The sequence below is a fragment of the Phyllostomus discolor genome, chromosome 3 (assembly GCF_004126475.2).
Source record: "Phyllostomus discolor isolate MPI-MPIP mPhyDis1 chromosome 3, mPhyDis1.pri.v3, whole genome shotgun sequence".
NCBI lineage: Eukaryota > Metazoa > Chordata > Mammalia > Chiroptera > Phyllostomidae > Phyllostomus > Phyllostomus discolor.
The window spans coordinates 14,297,443-14,314,190 of NC_040905.2; the positions used below are offsets into that span (position 1 = coordinate 14,297,443).

Genomic DNA, 16,748 nt, shown 5'->3' on the forward strand with positions numbered 1-16,748 from the left:
TGGTCGGCTTCACGCGAAGATTCTGGTTGCCCCGTTATCATTTTAAAACTTAATGGGTGAGGCGCACACTGCTGAGAAGGTGGTAGAATGGAATGAAGGACTGCCACTCGAGTTTGCCCAAGTCACTTAATTTTTTAAAATTTAATTTTAAAACTATATGTCCCTTTAAGAGGTAGGTGGAATGGTAATCACCAAGATTATAGCTGTAACACAGGGTAAGGAGCTCCCCTGTTTTAGTCTTTTAACATAGACACACATCCATTGGGAGGATGGGGAGAACCTTCAAGACACAAATAGGGTAAGAGAGAAATTTCTGGTAATCCATCCTGCCTTACTTGATTTCCATTTTTTTTAATTAAAAAAACTTTTATTTGGAAATAATCTCAAACAGAGAAGAAGGAAAAAATGCTTTACTTGATTTCTAAAGGGGAAGCTCTCTTCCTAGAAGGTGTTTCCCCTCATTGGAAAAAAAAAAAAAGATGAAACCCCAGGCTGTCGATTAAGCGATGAAACGAGCCAGATTCTTATGCTTCCCAATGTAGGAAAAAGAAAACAACGAAAGCGGGCTGTGGTTTTGCATAACTGTGTTTTAAAGCAGAATTTTCTTCACATCTCCTCTTTCATGTTTCCTTTCTGAATTGTACTTATAAGTAGTAGAAAGAATTAAGATGAGATTATTCTCCAGAGATGATTATTTTTCCCACGAGAACTAAAAATATGTTGATTGGAAGAATGTATAGCTGGTTAAAAAAAGAATTAGTCATTATGTAGAATTGTTCTCTCTGTATTATCATCACATTTGTCTCTATAGTTGATGTTTCGTGAGTCATTGCAATCTGTGTCCTCAGGTCTTAAATAATTTCTCCTTTACCGGATTGTCTGTACTATGTACCTTCTTAGGGATTTTAAGGAAAAGAAATTTGTGTTTTATTGGTTAACTCTGGCTTTTTCTCATTTTGTTTCAAACTTTCTTCTACCGAGACCCTAAATAATGTCTGATTCTCATTTGTAAAAGTCTCAAAGGCACCAACTTTTATGGTATGATATTATTCGCTATATATTTTCTTTTTATCTTTCTTGTTAGCTCATGCGCGTACTCGTACAACTGTGTTGTCTGCAGTTTCTCCAGTTTGCACTAAGGAAGATTGCATTTTTTCCTCCTGTATCATAAATATTTGTGTCACTTTGATGTGAAAATTTCAGAGGTAGTTTCCGTGGACTTTCATAATAAATTTGGTTTCTATGTTTACTATCTAATATATCCTTGAACTTTAAAGGCTAGGTTTTCAGTTGTCAATGGCACAAATTGCCATCAATAATATCCATAGCAAGACATTCACGTCAATAAACTGGGAGGCAGTTTTTAGACAGTACATCAGGTTTTTATCTTTTGCGGTCCCTCACTGCAGCTTAGTTAAGTAATATTTGGCTGTTTCCAGTGTGCACCATCTGTGCTTAGGCACCTTGAAGGATAAGGAGTTGAGCAAGGTCTGTGGTCCAGGATCCTGCAGAGTTAACAAAGATATAAGCTTCGAAGGTACAAATTTAATATCTAAAGTACTAATTGAAAACCAGCGCTGGAATCCCATTTAAAACACTACTCAATTATTGAAGGTCAAAATTCAACCTTAAACAAAGAATTCATTAGTTTGTTCTAAAAGGTGAAACATTCGGGGTGATTAAACTATTAAATCAAGAGTAGTTTTCCTATAATAAAACTATGACTTAATAACATAAGGAGGGTGTAATATTATTCCAACTTAATTATGATAATTCCAACTTAAAATATTAGTATACCTGAAGTATCAACACTATAGTCCTTTTTTGAATTGCTGGATGCGTTAAACTTTTTAAGAAAACAATACCTAACCAGACTCTTAACATTTCCCAGCAATTTAAATAATATAAACTCCAGAAAGTGGTGTAAACTGATGTTTTTAAGTGAAATAAATGATAAATAGCCTTAATAGGAGGACTTAGAAAAGTTAAATTCATCAAATAACGTGATGGTACTGTGCATTTTATTTTCTGTTCGGCGTAATAAAGAAAACTTTATATTTTTATATATACTTAGTCTTCTGAATTGCAGTTGACTAATCATATTTGCAGATGCTTTAGCTGCTTTGACACCATCTTCCGACTCACAACACTTGACCTCCCTGAAGGGGGCAGGACCTTAGTGGGATGCTATGGGCACCTCTGGTTCTTCCTTGTTTTCATCTTTTCTGTTCTCTCGAGGTGCACTTGATCATGGGACCCCTTTCTGCTTTGTACTGGTCTTTCTTTACCACCTGACTAGTGAGTATGATACGCCAGGTTCTGTTCTAAACACTTGCTGTGTATTAACTTATTTAATCCTCACCTCAATAATTGCATTACTCCCCTCATTTAGCGGCCAAAGAACTGGAGGGCAGAGAGGTTAAATAACATGCTCAACATACCCATGTAGTCACAGGGTAGCTGGGACTCAACATAGGCAGGCTGCCTGTGCTATTAGCTTTACACTCTCTGGTGAGTGATTGCTGAATGAATGAAAAGCATTTTCTCTCCAGATCTATTTGGAAATGCCATAGCTGAGATAACTTCAATTGCCTTCTTAACTCCAATCTCTGCTCCCTCTAGTCAGCTTTAAATCCCTCATCCAGAGTGAGATTTCAAGCTTTTTGTTATGCCTTTATTACTGCCCTCAGGTCTTCTGAAATACACCAATTCACCTGCAATATTTATTCATACATTTCACACATGTATACATTTTAATCTTTTAAAAAGTCTCTCTTTTCTTGTATACATGCATTCTTTGTGAATGGAAAACGGGAAGAGGCTATAAATACTTTTTCCAGTGAAATATTTTGGCATGCTGCTTTTCTTCTTATTCCAGGTTGCATAATTTCAATTTTGATGCCTAACCTTTGATAATACTTGTTACTTTTACTTATTTGTCAGTAATGGTGACAGAAAAAAACCCTCTTATTCTCTTCTGGGGAATTCTGTACTTTTCTTCAGCCCCTTCTGCTGTCCCCTATGGATAGGTTTGGAAGGAGTACTGATACACTTGGCATGCTCGTTAGGATTATATTACATTGTCATCTTAATAACTGACTGCATGAAAGCTTATGGGAAGGTGGAGTTTGTTAGCAGCAGCCTACGTCTGCACAAAGAGAGATGGCTTCTTGACTTTCCAGTGATACATTAAGACCTAAACATAATCTCTAAATTTGATGAAGGTTATCAAAGGCTACCCCTTCGAAGGTTACCCCTATCAAAAACCTGTTTATTTTTGGTAAAAGAAGGTAGAGCATTAGGAAGATATGTTTAATTTTGACTGGAGAGGTATTAACCTCTAACAGTTAAATTTATAATTCTGGGGTCAATATATACTTGCCTCGTCACATTTAAAATAATATTCTAATGATGCTATTCATATCAATGGAAATGAAAACGATTGTGGTTTAAGAACCTATTGTGAGGGATTTTAATCTAATTTTTGAAATAAAATTCAGTCAAAATGATAGTTAAGGATTTTGATTTTAAAAGAAGTATGAACTAGATGTTGGCATCCTGTGTATCTAGGCTTGCATCTCTGGTGGGCCCATAATACGGCAACAAATGAAGAACTCTGGCGTGGATCAAGCAGCACATGGTTTAATAATGGTACAGACAAGTTGAGGCACCTGGTGAAGAAATACTTCAGGATGTCCGCGGGCTGGATTCTGGGGGATTTGTTACAATGAGCATGCAGACTCTCCATAACCTCCCAGCTACCTCCAACTCTGTTGGACTCGCAGAGCGTGGAGGTAGAATAGCTCAGCGGGAACAAAAAGAATCTGAACCCTCAGGTCTGTTTCATTCACCTCCATCCCTCCAGCCTGTTGAACAAATTGGAGTACAAGCAGAGGGGTATGGGGTTCCACAGGTGTAGGGACTCGGGAGTGGGAGCGTTCTGGATTGGGCCCGTGTCGGCTTCCTGTACTTCATTCCCTCTGTGTGGCCCGGGCAGCGGAAAGTTGCCTTTGGGTTTATGACCGAGGTCAGATGTTCTCTTTTGCTCTTCACAGGAGCAACTGTGCAGAGAGGGGAGTTTCAGACTCACGGAGTTGCTGTTAAATGGGACATTGTCTTAGCGTCAAATAGCAAATTGAAGGTTTTGTCATTAAGCAAGTGAAATCAGGTGGCCGATAGTGGAGACAAAAGGAGGATTGCTGCCGATATTGGCAGTTGGGAAGCTACTTCTTGAGACATTTTTAAAAAGTACATTCAGCAAGCAAGTGAAGGCACATTGTCTAAAATAGACTAACAGTTGAAATATAAAAATGTTAAATGGCTGAGCATGAAATTTAAATGATGAAGAAGAAAGATGTGCCCAAGGCACTTGTCGTGACGCAGGGAGAAAAGATTATTGCGGGTCACTGAACCAGAACAGAAGTTTACAGAAGGTTATCAAGAGAAATAAAAAGCAAAGGCACTTTTTCATCATGACCTAAAAGACCACCAAGTGCATATCTAATATTAACATACTCACATGTAACTATTTTGAATATCTCTGATGTATTCTGGAAATGAAAATCAAGAAAAAAATAAAAGGAAGAGACAAAATATTCATGCAAACGTATTTTTGTAGCTCTTTAAAAGTAGTATTGAAAAAAAAAATTCTTTTTCTCTCTACTCCTGGGTTTCACACAGCAGGTTCTCAGTAGGTACGTGTGATACTGAGTTCAATCCAATCATTGAACACCAAAGTGTGTTCTGTGTCTGTGTTTTCACTTGTGCTCTGTGAGGCAGTGGGTGTGTGTGACGGGGTGCAAAGGGACAGTTACAAGGTCAGACAGAGGCCAGCTGCCAGGCCCCGGCAGTGTGAGACATTGGGTTAAACTACTGACTGCTCTGAGCCCTGGTTTTCTCATCTATGAAACAGGGGTCTAACTAACACGCGGGCATCCAGGTTGCTGTGAGGGTCCAATGAGATAACACACCTGAGGCACCCGGCAGTGTCGGGAATGAAGCAACGCTCCGCAGGTGTTAGCTATGATGATGCTTTAATCTGACGCGTTGTGGCTTGAAGTGGTGGGGTACATGAGTCTCTGAAGCACCCATCAAATTAGCACCAGGAGGTCTCTACTCTTAAGTTTATGCGCTTTTCAGAAATAAAAAATAGGAATACAATAAAGGAATACTTTAATGACAGCGTCTTTTAAATAGTCTTTCAGAACGTATAAAATATTGCTTTATATTTACTGATTTTGGGTCGTGTAATTACAGGCACAAATAATTGTTCATGTCTAATTTTAAAGGTGTATCTAGCTAACCACTTTTATTTTTATAGGCCATTAAAACATGACTGTCTAATTATCCTAAGGATAGTGGCTTCATTGAATTGGATAAACGTTAACTTCAAAGGCTCAAGAGAAAGCCATATTAGGAAGGCCTGTACATTAGCGTTTCACATAGGACCCAGATTTTCATGGTGTTTAAAAGGCACAATGTATCAGTTTGGGGGAAACCTCCACCAAAGAAAACCATCACCCACTTCCAAAAAGCTAGCATCAGAAAATATCTGCAAAAATATACAAGTTTATCAAATTCCATAAAAACAGATGCCCTAGTATGCTACTAAAAATAGAAGCATCTTGAAAGCTTCTAAGGAAGATTAGTTTTGTGGACACATTGTGTGGAAGGAGCGGACGGGGAACGCTGTGAAGGTTAAAGTGGAGGCGACAGGAAATTAAGCTTTGCCGGGGTCTGTTTAATGACAATGCGTGAATCTGTTGCCTGAAATTGTGCATAGTTCTGAGTTTTTTCAATCGATTTATCTTTGTATTAATGAATGCCTGTGCTTTGGAAACCTAATCGATGTCTACCTATGTTCTTCTTTCTCATTTGACTTACTCTTACACAATCTACCGATTCACCCTCAAGGAATTGCTACATTAGGTAAAGTTGGGGGGAGGGTGTGGTGTTTTCTGAGAATGTGCGATGCTCTCTTCTTGTTTTTCTATGAGCCAAAGATAACCTGAGTCGATTCTGTATAAGACCATATACACTTCCCTTTGGCCCTGGACGAGAAATACGCACCTCTTCCTGTCTTCCGTGCTGGCACTAGTGACACTTTCACTCTCCTTACTGCTCTGTCCCGAAACCTCTGAGCCTCCTGCTGTCTCCCCTTTGGAAGCCCTTGCGACCTCCAAGGTGCAGTGAGCTAACACCTTGACGCAGTCCTTCCAACACCGTGACCTTCGGGAGCTCTGCTGTACCCACGCCCAGCTGGCCCTCTCCTTTATATTTCCATTATGCTTTAATCACTGAACTCGCCACATCTTGTTAAAATTATTGCCAAGAATAGTCTCTTAGGGCAGCGGTTCTCAAATTTTGCCATATATTGGAATCATAAATATTTAATTAAAAACCAACTAAATCAGAATCTCTGGGGAAGGGAGACCCAGGCAAGATATTTTTTAAAGCAACACTCCTCAAATTTTAATGTGCATACAGTCCACCTGGGGATCGTGTTGAGATGCAGCTTCTCAGGTGGGGCCCAGGGTTCTGCATGTCTTATAAGGTCCCAGGTGACACGGAGGCTGCTTATGCTAATTCGGGCAAAGGTTACCCCGAAATCTTCCTGTATTTTGGAAAATAACTATTCTTATTTGTATCTGTATATCTTAAGCTCACAGACTGTTTCCCAATACAGGACCACTTCTTGCTACGCTGTTACCCCTACCTGCCACCTTCATATTAGGTGAGTCAAGGTGTTTGAAATGTTCTCCTACATCAGAGTAGCTATTTCAGCTATTCACAGTAGGTGTGCCGCTCCCCAGCTCCGAAGAGCCCATGTTTCTGTGTTGATCCGACCAGACAAGGGCGCAGGGCAAGGCTGACGAGTATTAGGACAGGAAGCACAAGCAATGGCTCACGGCCGTTGCTTGTGCTTCGAGTTTTAAGTATGACCTTGTCCACTCAGTTTGTTGTCACCCAGCCTCCAGACTCTGCCCTCTACTGCTTCTTGGATGCTCACACGACTCAACCTTTCTTCTCTTTGGACACTCGGCAGCACTTTGCTCCCCCACCGACTCTCACACTTTCCGCACTCCGCCATCGTCACCGCCATCACTACTGACTGAGCCCAGAATAACTGGAACCAAAGGGCACAAATACAAATATAAATGGATGCTTATAATGTGAAAGCTTTTTTCTTCTGCTTTTTTTTTTTGCTTAACTGCATTACTTTTCCTCAGTTAATGCTGCTATCTGTTACATGTACAGATGAGTCTTTTCAGTGTCAAGCCTCAAGAGGAGGCTCTAAGTAACTATTATTAGTAAGGCTAAGGTTCGATTAGCCGTTGTAACCTTTGTACAGCAATCTGACTACAGTCTAATGGTCCCCAGGGTGTTCACTGAGGTGCCCTGGGGGGCAGCAAGGAACGCGCTGTGGCACCAGGAAATAGTTTCCAGTTTCCAGGGAAATCATGCAACACCTGAGCCTAACTAGGCCTTAGGGTAGTTCACAGTTTCAGCAGTAGGTGGTGCTACATTTGATGACGTTATGTAGTGATGAAGCTGGGCTCTCCCCAGCCCTTGTGGTAGAAGGCAGGTCCGGGCAAAAATCAGCTTGGGAAAGGAAATGGGGGTGCTGTCCAGTCCGAGAGGTTCTGCGGTGCCTGGTGGGCACACACCTTCCATTAGTAAGTAACTGTGGTTATTTAAGAATGAAGTATTTTCTCCTCTTAACTGATATATATTTTTGTCAACAGTAGTTAATTTTTTTAGGACCTAAATACTTATTCAATTGTTTGGACCTCACTGTTTCTTTTGACCTAAGGACACTGTGAAAAAAATTGTTGAGACATTAAGGGCATGGTGAATGGAGGTAGTTTCGGAACCTCTGCTGTGGCCTGCTCTTGAAAAACATTTTGTTTCCCAAAGTTTCCTGACACCCCAGGTCTCGTAATCTCATCAGGCATCTGTCTTATTCCAAATCTATTAAAAGTGGGCCATTTGTTGCCCCTTGAGGAACCCAAACCTTTTTTTCCCTTTTAAAAATTGTACTTATTTTTTGTCCGTTTTTAATTGTGGTACAAAACATATTCTAGTCTAATCTTTTTGTCTACTGGTAAAACATAATTCCAGGGGCAGATTGGGGAAATGCCCTATCAATAGTGTAAGAATACCGGTTACACTCCCCCGATGTCACACAGCTGGTGACCCTGACGACTTCAGTGGTTGTTCCTGGCTCTTTCTCCAGAAACACTCTGTCCGGCATGTAACTTCAGGGAGGTGGGGGAGAGCAGGTGAAGGGCGGGTGGGGAAATTTATCTCGCTGGCAATAAAATATCCAAATACAACTAATCGGATTGAAGCTGTGATTGTGAAGGGGTTTTTGCCTTTCTCCCCTACATTTTCCGCCCATTGACAGTTCCCTCATTTAACTTTTGCGATGATATAAAAATCAGCATCCCGCTGCAATGCATTACTCATAAATGCATTACTCGCTGCATTACTCAATGCATTACTCACTGTAACAGTGTATACAGTGGATTTTTCACCAAGAACAGCAACTTCTTTACGCACCTACTATGTGCGTAAAGAGGTTGCTCTCATCTCAGTTAAACTCCACAATGCAGGCACGGCTGCGTGCGTTTTCTAGATGGAAAAACCTGCAGCCTGGAAAAGTTAATAACCGGCCCTGGGCCACACTGCTGGTGCTAGGCAGCACCGAGACGCAGCCTCAGATCTGCCTGGGTCCACAGCTCACAAGCTTTCCCCTCGGCAATGTTCCCTCTCACGGTTACAATCGCAAAGCCGATCCCCAGGAGGTTTTATTCACTGCTGCTTCACTGTCCTGAAATAGCCTGCCTTTCTTTAAAAATGCGTGGTATTTTTGATGTACAATGACATCATAATTGGGGAAGTAAGAGCAGAAGAGAAAAAGGGGAGTCGATTATTTAGACAAAGCACTTGAAAAAACTTCTGTGACAGTAATATTATTTATATTCTAGAAAGTGCTTTAAAGATTATAAGATTATTATCATTTTTTTACACAACCATTACCCTGTGAATGGAGCGCTATGCAAATTTCTCGGGGGACACGGAAAGAAGCACACGCGTGTGGACTTCCCTCCGCAGCCGCAGCAAACACAGGCGAGGCCCTGGGCGTCTGCCGGTGCTCACCCCTCCACTGAGCACTTTCTCCCCGGCTTCACTCCGTATCAATAATTCACTCCACGGGAACAATGCCTGATTGCCTCGGCCCACGCCACGGAGGGCTTCCCTTCAGGTACAGCGGTAAATACTTAATGAGACTATTTGCACACGGTTATTCAGGGATATTGGATAACAGATTGGAGTGTGGCCGTGCGGCCCTCGGAACCTGAAAAATGCGTGCAATTTGCATACGCTACCACTGAGGTTTAAAAATCAGAGCTGTGATCATAAACAAAGGCGCTTATCGTCTCTGTTGTGTTCATCCCCAGTTTATTTATGTAAGGGATGTGGGACAATCATTTTGCTTATCAGCACCATATTATGAAACACAGAACCTGCAAAGTGCAAACCTGCATCCCTGGTTTGTTTTTACGGCTTTACGGTATGCAGATATTCTGCAACAAGACTGTAGCTGATGATAAAATGCCAGTGAAGCTCCCGATGACAGTATAACCGAGCTGTTTCCCTGACTCAGCTCCAGCAATCGCTGAGGGCGATCATAAGCGAGGCTTCCTCATACTACTCTCTGGAGTCAATAAAATGGTCAGATGATATTTGGAAATAGCACCTCTCCATAACCATTTGTCTCTTTTGTGAACCTTGCCACAGTTAAATCACAAGCTTTTGAAATGCCTGGCTCTTGCCAATTACGTGAGATAAGACAAGGCAGCAGCAGCTGTAGGACAACCAGTCTAAGGCAGTGGTGGGTTTTGGGGACAAAGGGCCCCATTCGCTGCAGAATGGCTGGCGCTGCCACTATCAGAGTTCAGGAGGAGTTAATTTGAACCTGGCCAAAGAACTAAAGCTCAGAATGTTTGCTTTCAGAAAGAGAAAAAGGAACCTTCTTTTTCTTAGAGCTTAATCGCTCTACGCCTGTTTTTAATACATCTTACTTCATAGAGTAAGCTGGACCCGATTTTTCAAGCTAAAGTAAAAATTAAAGGATTTATGATAATCCTGTGTGGATGCCTGTGGGCGTCTCCCTTTCGGCTGGAGCATTTCTCTTTCTTTGTTGCTGGGCTAATATTTTCTCAGCTTCTTGAGACAGTCTTCTGCCTGAAACTACTCAAGTGGGGAAAAAAAAAGCTTACCAGATAAGCAACAATTCCTACTGTATCGGGGAGCAGTTTACATCCTCTCTGTCTATTTATTAGAAGTAACTCCCTCAGGCTTTTAGAACCAGAATGTCAGCGTGCCCAGTGGAATCCTACCTTGCCCACATACTGATAACCGGGTCCCGTGTATTCCTCCAGGAGAAAGAACTGATTCCACATCCAGCTCCTTTTCGAACGGTTCAGCTCATTTTTGCTGTTTCCAGAGAGTTCCAGGGCCCTTTTCTTTGCCGGGAAACCACTAGTCCTCTTAGATAACGGAGTTGAGAAAGTTGGGTCGGGCTGAGCAACCCAAAAGAGTAGCAAGAAGTATCGGTAAGTTCTCATTCTGGTGGCACGGTCCGGGCTGTGGGCAGTGGGGACTTCTCTCCTTGAGGTGTCTTCTCTTCACTGCACCGTAGTCAGCCGCATTCCTCCTTTCTTCCTTAATGCTCTTTGCTTGGCTCTCAGAGGATATCTGGAAAGAATAATAACATATCAAGCATTTTTAGAGATGCTTAAAATTCAGTGTTAGAGCAAATAAGCTCTGGCAAAAGAGGACAGAAATTTGAATAGCAAAACAACAAAAATAAGTTGGCTATCAATTTTAAAATGAGGAAAACAATCTTTTTAGATATGCCAAATGGAAGGCATGGGCTGAATAGGAAGCTGCTGTTTCCCTTCCTCCTTTCCTAGCACTTAAAAATCCCATTTTCAGTAATGGCATTGTTGTAGGTCAACACTCTTTTACCTCTGGGTACGTGGGCTGAGATCTGGTGAGAAGAGATGAGTGTGTGTTTCTGATTCTATCTGCATATTTATCCTCATGAGCAAGTCTAAGGCAAAGCTTTTCAAAGACAGTTTCAATTCGGCTGAGAGTGGATACTACTGAAATTTCTCTAGAATGTATTGAGCGCCTGTGATGTGTCCACATAAGTCAAGGCAGAGCCTGTTCTGCCGGCTCCCGGCTTCGGAGATGAGCTGATGGAGCAGCCTGGGTTAAATGAGGCTGGAAAGACCACACACCATCTCTTCGGAATGCGTGTCAGCGTACTGAAGTCTCCGAGGTGGAATTCCGTCATGGTGATGACAAGCCTGCACTGAATTTGGTGTTTCCCGAACTGAACCAGGAAACTTGTTTTCCTTATATGACCCAATGAACACCACAGGATAGGCTAACGAGCTAAGTAAAGCATTTGAATTTAATAAAATATGAGAATTGAATGAGCTTTTTCTCTCCCAAACCTTTAGGAAACCCTTGGCTCTTATGTCTGAATTTTACTTGTATCATAAGGAACCAAGCATATACATTAACATTAGTCAAACAATTTCTATGTAATTGTCATAGGCATATCAAACATATCTTAATATCGCCCTGGCTGGCATAGCTCAGTGGATTGAGCGCAGGCTGTGAACCAAAGCATCGCAGGTTCGATTCCCAGTGAGGGCACATGCCTGGGTTGCAAGCCATGGCCCCCAGCAACCGCACATTGATGTTTCTCTCTCTCTCTCTTTCTCCCTCCCTTCCCTCTCTAAAAGTAAATAAATAAAATTTTAAAACAAAAAAACCCCCCAAAACATATCTTAATATCACAATGCAGGGTTTCAGAAAGTCAGCTGTTATACTCGTGGGTGGTCATTTTCCAGGACATATACTACTTTTTAAGAATACGACCTAGTACTTGAAAAAGTCCTTGGGCCATAGTGTTTGGGAAAAATGTCACAAATTGGTTTACTATTTTACATGATTAAAATAATACCTGTGCCCTGGCTGGCATAGCTCAGTGGATTGAGCGCGGGCTGGGAACCAAAGTGTCCCAGGTTCGATTCCCAGCCAGGGTACATTCCTGGGTTGCAGGCCATAACCCCCAGCAACCGCACATTGATGTTTCTCTCTCTCTCCCTCCCTTCCTTCTCTCTCTAAAAATAAATAAATAAAATCTTTAAAATAAAATAATACCTGCCTATATCTTCATCCTAAACTTTTCCGCAGGTCTTGAAAAGAATCCAACAAATTATTCTTTACCTCACTATTTGATATAGGAATAATATTTTCTTAAATAATACTAACACAAAGTTCAGTGCTTTGTAATATGGAACATAATAGTAATGAAACTGGTACATTAATCCTAAATTAATGCAGACAAATAAACATGTTTTAGGTAATCTGATCAGTCATTTTTTTCTCTGTCAGAAAAGATTTGTTCTCTTGTGTCCTCTTATTGCACCAGGTAAATGTATATGTGACCAGTTTTTTTCCCTCAGCAAAGCGTAATTACAGCCCTCCAACACATGGCTTAGTGAAACTTTCTGTTGGAATATAAGTGAAATATTTCACAGTGTTCAGCATTTTAAACACTCCATTATTATGCATCTTCTTGACAGTTGGCTGGGAAGCTGAGGATTCCACAGGTGAGTAAATTAGTACTGTGACAATTAGTCATGCTGGAAAAATGCCTGGGACCAGTATACTTGTCATTAGGTGGCCTTGGTACAGGTGTGGAATGACTGATGCTCAATTAGGTAAGGACGCATCTTCTCTCTTCTCATGGCTGTGCATAAAGGGGACTGAGAGAGCATATGGAGAAAAGCCCTCCAAAGACACCCACTCATTTTTAGTAGTAGAGATTACACTGAGGTTGAGGCGGTGGAAATGACATTTTTCTTAATTTCCCTCATCCTCCATTATTCGCACGGACAAAACCCGCAGTGAAGAGCCGGCCCATCTGCTATGGCACTCCGAGCACCGCCCCCCCCCCCCCCCCCCAACCCCGCGGTGTCGGCCGGGAAGAGGGAGGCAGCCCAGAGGTGTCAGCCGTTTCAAAGGCAAACTCCTAAAGGCCATTTTAAAGAAAGATCTATCCCCGTGGGTGTTGTGTGCAAACTCTACAAGCTGTTGCCACTTGAATATTAAATATTAGTTCTTTTTAAAACCACACATACCAAAATGTCAAGTATTTCATAATATTTTTTGCTTAGCTGGTGATGAGCTTTTAAAGTGGTACAGATTTAAGCAGTGTTTCTAATTCTAAGGATGTTAGAACCGACATTTTTCCATACTTTACCTCTTTTTGTATCAACTTGGCAGGGTGCGCCCATGTTAAAAAAAAAACTCCATATTCAAAATTACCAAAATTAGCACGGTCCACTCATATTTGGTGTTAGCTTTTTAGAGGGATATATTTCCCTGTGAAATTCTATGGTTAAAAAACACCCAACAAACTCCGAACTGTTGAATATGTAATTTTGTGATTCTCATTTAATTCTTAACAGGCAGGATTGCACAGTGGTTAACATTACCGGTGCTGGGGTCTGGCTGCCTGGGTTTAAGTCCTTGCTCTGCCCATTAGTTTCTGTGAACTTGGGAAAATTGCTTAATCTCACAGCACCTTAACTTTCTTCTGTAAGCGGGGATAATTAAATATAATAACTCCCTCATAGGGTTTTATAAGGATTACATAAGTCATTGTAGGAAAAGCACTTAGTTAGGTATTCATAAGTGTTAGCTATTATTATTACTATTGCTATCGTTACTATTATTTGCATTGCACGTGTAGAATCCATCTGTGTCATAATGCAAAAAGCTGGAAAAGACAGCGTAGTTCCCTCATAGGCTTAAATAGTTGTTGTTTTTTTTCAAGAAGTGTTTCTGGGCAAGTCAAATTCTTTTGCGACAGCATGGATGGTCCTGGAGAACATTGTGCTAAGTGAAATAAGCCAGTCAGAGAGAGACAAATACCCTATGATTTCACTCATATGTGGAATCTAATGAACAAACTGAACTAACAAGCAAAATAGAGACAGATTCATAGATGGAGAGCAGGCTGACAGCTCTGGGGGTGGGTAGAGAACGGAGGGATCCAGCAAAAAAGATAAAGGACTCATGGACACGGACAACAGTGTGGTGGCTGTGGTGGGCGGGGCAGGAGCTGGGTGGAGATGGAGGTGGGTTATACATGGTAACAGAAAAAGTACAAATTAAAAAACCCTAAGGAATGGAAGCATTTTAAAAAGTAGAATTAGTCCATTTGCTAATGTGTTCTCTGAGTGGACTGCATTTGAGGATTTCACAGGAGTACTGCAGAACCAGAGAAGGCAGGAGCTATGCCCACTGCCTGTGTGAAGAAGAATATGGGCAAAACGGGAAGTTCACTGTGGGGCGGGCTCATTTATAGCCTCTATGTGGGTTTTTCCTCCTTTCTGTTTTGCTATGTTAAGGTTTTAAAAACCATCTTTATTTAAAACTGGCTTCCACTGTGTAATTTTGTCCTTGTAAAATGGTACTGGACAAACATGTTGCAATTAACAGTCTGACATTATTCTAATGTTATATCCAGTAAGAATTTGATATCATTAAAATAAATAATATGCATATTGTAGGTTTTACTTCATCTAAAAACGTGGAATAAAAAACAAAAAAAGCACACTGTGAATATGATCTCAGATGAAAAGAAAACCAGGATGCTTCAGGTGCTGAATGGCCGTAAGTCCAAAGTAAAGAAGACAACTTTGAGAAATATAGGGAAGCCTTTGGCTTTTGAGCAGTTGCAATACAGTAGGACATTGTGGCAAGTAGCAGTCAGATGGGCTAGCTCATTTTAAAGATGTCAAGAAGTAAACCAAAGGACAAGGATGCAAGGGCGTATATAGACACCTAATTCTAAAATAGCAGGCATGGTCATTCAGTTAGGAAAAAACAAAAGTTTATGTAGTGGAAGGAGAAAGAATGCAAAACAAAGTTGATATTGGACCTTTTTGCCCCCATCCCCTTATGGCATTAAAGAGCAAATCAGTTAGAAATAGCAAAAACTCTATAAAAGTAAATAAAACTCAAACTGCCTAATGACAGCCTAATGACAGTTTAGCATCAGGCTAAAAGATTACTTACTAGACCATACCCCTACTTTTTATTTTCTTTTTTTCTGGGAGCTGGGTTTTTTTTTTAAAATTACTTTCAATTTCTTATAGGCTATTGCTTGTATTTTCTAAGATTTGATATGCAAAGGTGGTTAATCCAGAAAAATAGTTTAAATCTTTGCAGAATCCTTGTTTTAGTGATGTGTAGAAAGTACTAGGATACTTATGGGTAGCAGGCAAGGCCCCCATAGCATTGCTAATTGCATACTTTGAGAAGTTACTTGCCTGTCTAGAGACAGCATGAGGGTTGGTCCCACGCATGAATGGGTCAACAGCAATCAAGACTCAATTACAATAGGAGGGTCCACAAAACCCAAATAAGGGGTATTCCTAGAGCACCTGTGCAGGAGGTGGAAGAGCCTGGGCCACTGGGTTTCACAGGACAATTACTACTCCCTATGGAGACTGGGAGTCATAGATGGATCTAATATGTAGAAACAAGCACAAAGAGACAGCCAAAATGAGGAGACATAGAAACAGGTCCCAAATGAAAAAACAGAAGGAAACTCTGGAGAAAGAGTTAAATGAATAGAGGCAAGCAGTTTATCAGATATAGGGTTGGAAGTAATGGTTATAAGGATGCTCAAGAAACTTAGTAAGAACTATTGTACAATAGCATGAAAAGAACATAGAAATGAAAAAAGACCAGTTAGAAATAAAAAATAGCATGTCTGACATTAAGAATACATTGAAAGGAATAAAACACAGCTGGATGCAGCAGAGGATTGTATCAGCAATTTGGAAGACAAAGTAGGAAAAAAACACCCAATCAGAGGAGCAAAAAGCAAAAGAATGGGGATAGTTTAAGGGAACTTTGGGATGACATGAAATGTAACAACATCTGCATCATAGGGGTACCAGAAGGAGAAGAATGTGAGTGATTGATAGAGAACCTATTTGAAGAAATAATGGCAGAAAAGTCCCTAACCTGGTGAAGGGAAAAGTCTTAGATGTTCGGGAAGCACAGAGAGTCTCAATCAAGACAAACCCAAAGAGACCCACATCAAGGCACATCATAATTAAAATGTCAAAGTTTAAAGACAAAGAGAGAGTCTTAAAAGCAGCAAGCAAGATACAGTCAGTTACCTACAAGAGAATTCCCATAAGATTGTCAGCTGATTTCTCAAGAAAAAAACTTCAGGCCAGAAGGTATTGGCATGACGTATTCAAAGTAATGAAAAGGAAGGAGCTGCGACCATGATTACTCTATATGGCAATGCTATCATTTAAAATTGAAAATGAAATAAAGAGCCTTCCAGATCCCCTGAAAAACAAACATACAAACAAAAAAAACCCAAACAAAAAAACTAAAGGAGTTCATTATCAACAAATTCACCAAACCAGTACTGTAAAAAATGTTAAAGGGTCTGCTTTAAGAAGAAGGAGAAAGGGAAGGAAGAGAAGAAGAAGAAAAAGAAGACGAAAGAGAGGAACATAGGCATAAAGAAAAAATGGCAATAAATAAGTACCTATCAATAATAACCTTAAATGTAAATGGATTAAATGTTCCAATCAAAAGACTTAGGGTAGCTGAACGGGTAAGAA

General features: G+C 40.7%; 1 protein-coding gene across 3 annotated transcripts in view; it reads right to left on the reverse strand.

Annotated features, from left to right (window-relative positions):
• Positions 1-16,748, reverse strand: part of CDH6 (cadherin 6) — a 129,483-nt gene that overhangs the window by 43,556 nt on the left and 69,179 nt on the right. For all 3 annotated transcript variants that reach the window (XM_028529373.2, XM_036020241.1, XM_036020242.1), the window contains exon 2: positions 10,407-10,764. In XM_028529373.2, the coding sequence (XP_028385174.1) occupies positions 10,407-10,634 (228 nt within the window). In that variant the 5' untranslated portion in view covers positions 10,635-10,764. The remainder of the gene's footprint in view (positions 1-10,406; positions 10,765-16,748) is intronic.